This window comes from Anguilla anguilla, chromosome 14 (genome assembly GCF_013347855.1).
Source record: "Anguilla anguilla isolate fAngAng1 chromosome 14, fAngAng1.pri, whole genome shotgun sequence".
NCBI classification, from domain to species: Eukaryota; Metazoa; Chordata; class Actinopteri; order Anguilliformes; family Anguillidae; genus Anguilla; species Anguilla anguilla.
In genome coordinates this window covers 11398744-11409668 of record NC_049214.1, presented here as the reverse complement: position 1 = coordinate 11409668, position 10925 = coordinate 11398744, and the positions used below count along the sequence as shown (strand labels likewise).

Genomic DNA, 10925 nt, shown 5'->3' with positions numbered 1-10925 from the left:
GCTTAATGCAGTGGACATGGACTTATCCCCATCAAAAGACTATAATCAGTGAGGGTGAGTGTCAACAGCGTGATATGGGGCTCAGGGGCTATACATAGTAATGAAGCTGATACTGAGGGTGGTGTCACTGCCAGAGGAGAGTAACAAGATGCTCCAATTCAACAGGACGTCCGTTCTGGGGCGGGACAGATTGTCAGATCTCCTGCATCATGACATGCACACAGGAAATATGGGGACACTGCCGATTTGCAACATGATACTGCTGTCATTGGGAATGGGGGAAAAGTCAATTAGCGTCCAGCGACCTCAGCTTAAGTGCTCATGATGGGACTTCTGATGAATGCAAGACATTTTTTATAGGCTTCAAAAGCAATTAGGACCTGCAGCAGATAATGAATAATAATACGCACGGTTAATAACCCCATTAATGTTTGTTCATTGAAAGGGTAAATAGCAATGGCAGTTTTGCAATTGCCTGGTTATGTGGAAATGTCATGTGAACAATGGTGTAATATTGTGTGTGTGTGTGTGTGTGTGTGTGTGTGCGCGCATTTGCACAGACATAAGCAAGCATGTGTGTGTGCACACGCGTGTATGTTGGATTAGGAAATTTGGGGTTAATGAGCTTTAATCTCTTCGGCAAAAGTTCCCAATGAAATTCTCTACTGGCGCAAGCTTTCAAATAAATCTTTCATAAACAGTCATTTGATTGTTCTGGTGCCGTTATTGATATTCCCAGTGTTAGAAGATTGGGCCACATGTTTTTCCTTAAGACACTCTGTTCACCTTCATTTCTGGTGACAGCAGTCATCAATTGGAAAAAAATACAAAGTTCTTGGTCCTGCCTCATAGCATATGTTACCCATGATGCTCTGGGCTATATCTCACAGCCCTCCTGAACTGGCACATGGACACAGTGGAAGTAAGGAGTTCTGTGCGGTGGTATGTCTGGCTGTCTGCACAACAAATCAAAACCTAAGGTGAATGGGGATTTGTGCACTGTACAATTGTCTGAAGTGGTAAGATTAATGTTCTCACAAAGAGATGATGCAAAAAAAAAAAAACTGAGCTATCCTCTTAAGTCCAAAACAGATTCACTGATTGTGAAACGGTAGGTAGCCAAACCAGGTTGCCAGGTGGACAGTGATCATATAAAATACCCACCCCAAAAGCAAAAACTTTTAAACGGGAATTCCACTGTAAAATGAACTTTTACTTGTAGAAGAGTATCTGTCCTTCTGATTAAAATGAGATCTCAGCCAGCTCTCTACCTGTAGTGAGTGCTGAGATATAGCCCCAAACTACTGTATGTGCTCCAGGTACCTGCTTTACGAAAGACTACAATAGGTGGGCACTTAAAGTGCATGGCCGGGCATTAGACAACACCAGTCATAGGTTGCCACTCCTACTGAATACAGATGTAAGGGCTGGGCATTACTACTTGGCCTGGAGAGTGGGAAACCATATTTGAAAGCACTAAAGAAAGAAAATCTAGTTTTATGTGTTCAGTTGACTTAAGTTATACTAAAAAGAAAATGGGTCACAACTTTGGTTGTCATAATAAATCTGGCAAGAATGTTTTTTTATAGAATACCGGTGGTGAGAGAGAATGGGGAAGAGGAGAGGATGCCGTTAAGCCAGGCAAGGAGAAATGCATGGTCGACATTCATTGACATTCCCTCATACGAGAGCCGATATGGATGTTCTCCACATCTACGCATTTAAATAAATTATCTGACAAAAATAACGTTCTTGTCTTGTTCATTCATTGCCGTCTTTCCTTGCTTTTTTAAACGACCCATCAACAGTGAAACAACCTGCTTTGTCAGTTTAGAGGAATAAAGAGTGAAGTAACCTATGCGGATCTGAGAAATCAATTTGTGGCATTACCAGCTCTACTGCCAGTTAAAAACAAAATGTCTTCTATGTTGGGTTTTTAGTCACTTTTGTTACACTGCTTACAAGGTTTGGGTCAGTTACCTCCATTCACATTGTCATTTAAGCATGAACTTAAATGTTTTCAGTAAACAGTTTGCCAATCTCTGTGTTGCTCTTTTTAAAACACATGCTTTTGATGCTTGAGTAGCCTATAGCTACAGTAAATATCCCAATGTTTGTTGTAGGCATGGGTGGTTATGTACGAACAGAAATTTAATTTGCTTAAATCCCCATTCCATACTGTCCTTTATAGAACTGAAATACCGTTGCATGTTGGCTCACAGTCTCTAGGTGAGATTCGTACGCATTTATCAAATAATAGTAGGCTGCATGACTTCAGCAAGATCAATGTGTGCAGTTAACCCTTTGCAAAATACACAAACAAGCACTTTAAATATAACGCATAAATGCCAGCAATAAATATATTGTTTATTACTGGCACTGATATTTTGGCGGTAGTCTACGTGTGGCATAATGTGTGTATGCTAGCTGGCATAGTCGTAGTAATATGATACTGGAGCATAGCAATGACATGCCACTGTCATATCGTTACCTAGCATTGCACATTGCAGCAGTAGGAAAATGCAACAAGCAGTAAGGCACCCTTAGCCAACTTGAGCCCCTTTGATTAAAATGTGTAATCAAACATGGTGAAGCACAAATTTAATTCACAGCAGCACACACTTTTTTAGTTTTTTGCAGTAGTGTCGATGTGTCTAGTGTTGGGTTTGGTTGACATTTTTTTGGTGATTTGACCGTGGTCTCTGGTAATGTGCTAATACTGTGCACGTTTCCCCATCTCACCCGAGGACAGTACATGGATCCTCTTCAAAAAAGGGCAACAGAGATCACAGAAGAGCAAGTAATTCCAGTACACTAGCTCGCAAGTTAATACCACACAGAAATTATCTACTTAAAATGCTATTTATATTGGGCACAAAAACTTATTTATTAATTCATCTACCTTGGCAACATTTCTTATTTTGCTCTTGTCATTTAGCAAATATAATTACAACTTGAAACAAATGTCAAGTGCTTCAGTGTTTTAGAAAAATGTATAAATAACTGAAAGTAAAAGTTAGGGAAAAAAGGAAAATTTTGGGCTGTGCACAATTAAATTTGAATAGTAAACCTTTAAACCTAATCCCCTGAATGGCACTGTTCCATGCTGATTTTCTAGCCGGTTTCATTAAATAAGTGCTGATCTGAGATCAGTATGCTGCTGTGGGGATTATGAAGCACTGGTACTTTGTGGAATACATTGTGCTGAATATCCAATGCTGACTGTGGTTCCTTTTTACTGAACTGTACTAAATTGAACATGTGTGTAATATAGAACGCATAAATAAACAAGCAAAATACTGCTAATATTGTTGATGATGATAATGATGATTGTCCTCTAAATTACAATGAATGTTATCACATCATACTGAGTTTTGAAGAATTGATTTAATGATTTATTAACGAAAGTATTTAACTGCTAAATCCAAATTAGCAGGAATTTCATCAGCAATGCCAAAAACACAATCTTTACTCTCTTCTCTAAAGAGACTGATTGTGAGATTCCTCCTTATTGTTTGTGGAACCTTACACATCATTCTTATGAGAATGACTGTAAACCTATCAGCTGCCTACACGCTGATCAGATGTATCCCTTCCTGATGCCTGTGCAAAAGTCTTTCATAGACTGGACACATCTTCAGGAGTCTTAATGCAAATGAAGACATACTCCAGATTGAAGAGTCTAAAGAGGTAGGTTCCTTAATTGGAAATCAATGCCCTGTCCTAGAAGAGAGTGGTTTTCAAGCTTTAAATGCTTAGTCTGTAAAAGAGAACAAAAACTGATTTTGCTGAAGGCACTAACCAATGCATAAACAAATGAACATGTTGAAACAATGTCTCATTGCACCGCGAAATTAAAGAGGTATGGTAAGATGGAACATAACTGCTAATTAAACGGCTTTACTTAATGCAGCAGATTTTTATGTATTAATTCAATACGACAGTGTGAAAACGCATGAAAACAGTGGCAGATTTAATTTGAGATAAAGGAAAAGGATATTTTTGCATTGTTTCCTTTTTCATTATCATTGAAAGTAAATAATTATTAAATAGTAGAAAAGATGTAGCTTTATCTGCACAAGTTACAATATAAATGATTTTTGCTAAAACTCAGTGTCTTATATTTTGCAGTGCAGAACACATTTTTCTTTTACTTTCTCATGACTAGGCTCCATGCTCCTGCAATAATAACTTTTCAAATAGTTCTGACATTAAAGTAGCACTGCAAATAAAAATAATGTCGGTGTCAATTTATCATATTAATCCATCGATCATTATTAAATCATCAACAATAATATCTATTCTCAGATTCACACGGACTGATCTGGAAGCACTGCTACCTTCAAGAAGTAGGAAAACAATAAAAAAGGAAACTCTATAATGTAAAGGATACATAATACACAAGGAACCATTGAGCGTCAAGAATCTATCCAGAATGCTGTGGGCTCAGGCACTGGATTTACTATGGTGTGGGTAGGTCTGCAGTGGCTCCAAACCAACTGCACTGCACAACAAAAGGTACAATTTGTTTCCTGAGCAAGGTACCCAGCTAATGGAGCTAATAACACTTGTAAAAGCTATAGAAGGAAATGGTACTTTTGCATCAGATGGTAACATGCTCACTGATGTCACCTAACTGTACTAAATTAGGAAGACACCAAACCTAATTTCTTCAGTAAATATCCAAAGACATGTAAATGCACTTAGACTGTGGTATCTGCTAAATTAATTACTTACAAGAGCCTATCTGTCTTTGTGGATTAGGGAAGAAAATCAATACTTTAACTGTCCACAAAGAACTAGAAAATGTAATTCAATGCAAAAGCAAATACCATTTTCTAGTTCTTACTGGTAAGATATGGTACTGAACTTCCACACTGGAATATGGTTTAGGATTATAATCTTTCCTGTTTTAAAGGAGCACGTAGCAGGTGGAATTAGATCTGTATACAAATTAATTTATGTCACAGTTCCTTGACGAAGATCTCAAAGAGTTTGGCCAAATTTGCATAGCTACTGAAGCCCAGAACTTGAACAACAGCCTAGTTTATCCTCCAGATCATCAATGCAGGACGCACCATGATTGCCGCCACTTTTACCTAAATCAAAAATTGAATCAAATCTCACAAACAGAAAAATATTTTTTTTTTAAAAATGAATTCAAGATCTGTTGGAATGAATTAATGTGCCCCTTCCTGCAGTGTATTTATGGGAGAATCATAATCTGTTCCTTGTTGCTTCATATTGTTGATGGTTAATTTCAGACACTTGTCTACACAAAAAGACTAGACAAAGGGGCTTAGTGTTTACATGTTAGTGACCTATGTATTGCATACCGGTCCTTTTTGAAATGCATAAGGTTTCATATAATATACTATGAGCAGTAGCATTTGTAAAGTCCCAACGAATATTTAGACACAAGATCTTATAAACTTTAATAAAAATGAATTCATCTTTCAAAATCAGACATACAAAAGGAGAAATTTCAAATGGTCAAAAAATGTAAAAACCATTAATCATACAAAAACCTTTAATAAGCTGTAGGTATGTTGACAGCATAGTCTTGACAGACATGCCATTAAAATGAGTTAATTCCTACTCTGTTCACTTGGACTTATCTGAAAGAGATTCTATGGTAACTGAACATGACAATTGCGATATTTTATTTCCATAAACTATATACTGTAGCACTGTCCATTCATAGACACACCTTACAACACAAAGGCACTCTAGTCTCTCTGGAGACCATAGTCTACCCAGCAACCAACACAGAAAACATTGCAGGAGGAAGTTGTGGAATCACAGATGGTTTCTGAAAGAGAACAGAACACACCTCTCCTGTCCTGCACAGAGATACTCTAAGAGGTATGATTTATCAACTTGAAATTAAAAAAATACTGAACACTGGTGACATGAAAGCAAAGTTATATATAGATGATGAATATAACATGAGTGGGTAATGACGGTAAAGTATAATAAACTGAGTGAGTTACAGAAAATACTTAAGTCATCTCATATTATTCATACTTTAGATGAGACATGTTAATATTCAGCCAGAATTTTTGGTGGAAAGCAAGTTCCATCAGAATGATCAATTCATGGCATTTATTTTTTTATATTTTTCTAAATTAAAAAGGCATTGCTTCAGTATATATCTAGCTTTACAAATAGATGCTATGTTTATTAAAAAAAAAAAAAAAAAAGTGTTTCTCTGGATAAAAGTGTATGCTAAATGCCTGTAACATAATAGTATCTCAATATCATTTGTTTGGCAAAAGCTATTATCCAGAATGACTTTCATAGTTTCATAGTTCATTGTTTGCCTATTATCTATTTATACTGCTAACAGCAGCACTGACTTTAGGCTATACAGTACACTCAGTTCTCTAACTGCCATGCTATAAGACTGCTTAAGCATCATGATTTATTCATGACTTACTCTACTGCGCTGAAAAAATCAGAGCCACATGAAACCACAGCTACAACAAAGTAACTGAAATACGACTAAATACACTAAGGAATTAACAATGCTAAATATAATTTTGCTCCTTCAGTGTAGAACTATCAACCATCAGGCTCTTAAAGAAACAACTGATTGTCTGTGTAAGGAACTCAGTGCTTCATGATCCCTGCTCAACAAACAGGGATTTTCATGAATAGTCTTGTACAGTGAATTGAGCAGTCAAATCATTTGATTAGATAACAATTTAGTACATTTAAGCCCACGAAAGTAGAAAGAAGCAACTACATAGCATATGCTCCGGAGTGTTTTGTGAGCAGAATTTAAAAAGCTGCATGCATGCGTGAAATGTCATGTGATGCCCTATAAATTTGTTCGTACAGTACAGTACAGTAGTGTGAGGCTGTATCCTCCAGGTAGATCACATCCCTGTCTTCATGTGTTGCTCTCTTTCAGTGCAGCGTATCCAAACCATGGGTGCTACAGCTAGCTCCTTCTCCAAGAGCGGAGATCACAGAGTCTCTGATTTTACAGATCCATCTCAAACCAACTGGATAACCGCCCACTCAGAAGCATGCATCAGTAAGATGTCCTGACAAATGTGCATTTTTACACAACATGGTTATACTGCTGGGCTCTGTAAAACAGTTTTTTATTTTGAGATTCTTGCATTACATAGTTAGAAACTCCCATAACGTCACTCCATACATTTCCATTCGACTGTACGCGCACTATGAATATGTTTATTTATTGTACTCTTATTTGCCTGTTCTGTGTCATGTTTCACTACACACAGCAGCATTAAGAGGAAAGGGTGTCACCACCGGGCCGTGGATGTAAAGCCGCAGGCCTGTGGGCTAATGGCATACTCACTGTGTTCTCCTCTCAGTGACGGTTCCAGAGGTGCGGAGGTGCTGGCAGCGGTACGTGGAGCTGGGCGCAGATAAAAACGGAAGCGTCCCAAAGCAAAGCCTGATCACCGACCATCCCTTCAGCGCCAAGGTATGGGGTGATCCAAGGACAGGCTCAGAAATCTGCCTCACAACTGCAGCAGGATCGTGGGACAGAACACAGGACAGGGTTTTGAGTTCAAATCCTACGTGGAACACAGTTTGCATCAAAAAATAAATAAACGGTAGAGCAGAGCAACAGGGGCTTAAGTGGCTCAAGTTCTGTGAATGTAAGCTGAGCACTACAGCCCAGACTAGTTAAAGTCTGGAGTGGGCTACGAACCCACTTTAACTGGGGGCTAGCAGCAGTACAAACCATCAGCACCCTGCTAGCAGCTCCCTGTAACCTACAGGTTACCAGCACCTGTCCATTAGAGATGTGTCCTGTTCTCCTTCAGTGTGCTGCTGTGTGGTTTTGTTCCACAAACATTCAGTGTTGGTGAAGTGTATCACTGGTGAGTGTATCAGTTGTAGCTGCAGAGCCCACTTAATGGGTGTTATAGTTGAGAAGTAAGAAAATAGTCAGACTGGCACATCCAAATGGGCGAAGCCCAATAACAGAATTCAAATTTTAGCAGTAATTAAATGTAAATGATGTAGACCCTACAAATGCTGTAAAAAGGCCTACTGAACATGAATGTCTCCATGCATCGACAAACCGTAAAACACCCACACAGCTCAGTGTTCTTAGCAGCTGCACTTCACCCAGATGATATAACATTGGTTGAAAACTACCATTCTATTGGACATGGCTGCTATCCTTGTATCCAAAGGATCTTTGTGGTTTCCATTACTTGATACAGCACATATGTCCTTTGCTCTGTGTGTGTGTGTGTGTGTTTGTACGTGTGTGTGAATGCAGCTGGTGCAGCAGTTGCCTGTCCCCGGGGATGATCTGGTGTCTTTCCAGACGTACTGCAGTGCTGTCAACTGGCTGGCCAAGTCCACAGTGAATGATAAACTCCGAGGTAAAATGCGTCATAAACCACTCATGACACAAACCATTCAGAACATCCCATAACTGCCTGTAGGGAATCACTAAGGATGGTAATGGACTAAGTGACATGTGAAATATATGCCACATCAGAAAACAGAGTTATGCCATTACACACAGCTACGACGATCTTTCCATTTAGACAAATTCAGTCATTTATTTTCATATAAATTAATGGCCAAGGGAGAGCAGAGAAACGTGCTGGAGGGCGTGTCTTTTAAACACAGGAAAACAACCAATCTAATAAATGACCATGATTTTGTGTTTGTCTATCAGTCTTACGTTTCAAACTGTATAGTAGAGATATCTTGGTGTACGCCAGAACAATACGTTTAGTTTGTCTCAACATAATAGAAATGGAGAGCTTTGCCTTTAAAATATGTATAGATCAATCCTTTATATCCAGTCCAAGTCCTTTTAACAAGAAAAGAGATGTAGCTGGTCTGATTCTGAACACACCCTTCTTTCTAAAAAGAAAATGGGAGCCTGCCCCAGCGCAGCATGCTTTCTCCTGGAGAGCACGCAGCCCGTCCGCCGTACGGATTAAGCTGGTCAGAATTACCAGGAATCAGCTTAGGGCGGCGGCTGCCAGACATGCAGGGAGACGCGTTTGACTCGTTCACAGCCGAGAGGATCACCTCGGGCTGGGTGCTCGGCGCCGGGCGGCTGAGGAGCCTGCCAGCTTGCGGCCTCATGACCGCGGCCGTGCGCTTCGTTACAGGCCTGTACCAGACGCTGTCCTGCTCCCGCCTGGACCAGGAGGCCCTGCGGGGGGTGCTGTCCGCCCTGTACCCCCAGGACCCTCCGGAGGACGTCGGACGCCTGGCCGGCTTCATCGTGACGGAGATCGACCTGAAGAAACAAGGTAGTGGGACACTCAGCCACAACCCGTTAGCTATCGACGGAACAGCCGTTGCTGAGAAAACCTGAGGGAAAACAAAAAAAAAAAAAAGAAAGAATGAGGCTAACCAGAACTGCCATCTACATGCGAGGAGTCCTGAAATGTGTATAAAAAGTGCCGTAGAAAAGGTAGAGGTAGGAAATCTCCCCAGCGGAACAGGGAAGAGCCTCGCTGATACAGACAAACCAAGGAGGCTTGCAGCTGGAGGATTTACTGGGATTCCATTTGAGGGCTGGGGGAGCCCCCCGGAGCTGCAGAAAGGAGCTCCCCGTGTAATTTAACAGCCCAGTTTCCTCAGCCGTGTGACACGACCTCCCCGTTTGATTGAGCCATAAACAGTCCCCTGTCTCTATAAAGCACACTTCTTTTTATTGACTGCGCTTTGCTCTTTAGGGTTTATTGACGAGACCCAGTTTATCTCGTGGATGCACAGGCTGCCCGCGGAGACCCTAGAATCACTGCTGCGCTTCTCCGCACTGCCTGATGGGATAGAGGAGCCGTCGTCGCCCAGGGGAGACGTAGGTTACTTATGAGGAGAAGCTGCTGACTGAGCTCTTTAGACACACAGTGAAGGGGAAGTCCACAGGGTGACCTCACGGTTTCCTCTATCCATACCGCTCCCGGAAATCTGCAGTCCCCATCCCCAGGTCTCTTTGTTATTGCAAGAAAACTGTTTTTTTTATTTTTTATTTATTTATTTTTATTAGATCTACACTGCTATCCAGACTGATTTCCTGTACCTAGCAGATAAAGCACACATCCACAGCACACCTTCCATACAAAAGTGCATGATTTCACAGGCACACATTATAATGTACTGTTACGTTGTCAACAATCTGTCAGTGAATAACAGCAATAGTCCAGTAACTATTTAAAAATAAATTTTGAAATCAAGACTAGATTACAAACCAATTCATGATGTGCTTTTTCCTGAAGGTTAACAATGCTTTTCCCATCAGACGATAATTTTGCATAGTCTCTGGACAAGTTTTTGGTTATGCCTTTAACCCTTTAAGGTGCAAAATCACAAATATGTGATTAGAATATTCTTAACTGAACATTCTAACGCTAATGTAATAATCACTGCTAGCAACTGAAAATAATGGAGTTCTAGAACACTGACTTAGAATTTTGAAAAAAACTCTTCTAAGGATTAATTGAGATGCCGCGAGGCCATTTATCTCCTTGGCAATAAATTCTTTAAGTGGGACTTTCCCAGCAAAATCAAGGTTTAAACAAATAACAAATACATTGTTCATTGCAGCTTCCTCGGGAGGTTGCTTCTGAAGAATCAATGGATGCACAGTTTCATTTGATCGCCATGGAGATGGCCAAGCGGAAGAGAGACTGGAGGCTCCTGGCTAACTGCCTTGGTTTCCTGGAGGGGGAATGCAGAAGCTTTGAGAGAGAGCACAAAGGGCTAGAGAAACAGGTAGGAATGCACATCACATCACATTCCTATCATGTCACTGACTCTGTAAATTGCAGGAGTGCAGTAATCCAAACATTAATTTGGTTCAGAGGAAAACACAGGATACACATAAAATCTGTAGTCTGTAAAGGCAGATTGAGTTCAGTGCTGTGTTTAGAATGACCCCTTCTTTGTGTTTACAGTACATT

The 10925-nt window shown here is 40.2% G+C and overlaps 1 protein-coding gene and 1 long non-coding RNA gene across 2 annotated transcripts; both read left to right on the top strand.

Moving 5' to 3' along the window:
- Positions 1 to 5765: 5765 nt before the first annotated feature.
- LOC118212999 lies at positions 5766 to 9838 on the top strand. The gene is made up of 6 exons (XM_035391583.1): positions 5766 to 5853; positions 6917 to 7042; positions 7350 to 7462; positions 8273 to 8378; positions 9126 to 9269; positions 9699 to 9838. The coding sequence occupies exons 2-6, from the start codon at positions 6934 to 6936 to the stop codon at positions 9836 to 9838; spliced, it is 612 nt and encodes a 203-aa protein (XP_035247474.1). The 5' UTR covers positions 5766 to 5853; positions 6917 to 6933.
- Positions 9192 to 10648, top strand: LOC118213068. The gene is made up of 3 exons (XR_004762342.1): positions 9192 to 9269; positions 9699 to 9823; positions 10570 to 10648. It is a non-coding gene; the product is annotated as an uncharacterized LOC118213068 (long non-coding RNA).
- Positions 10649 to 10925: the final 277 nt, after the last annotated feature.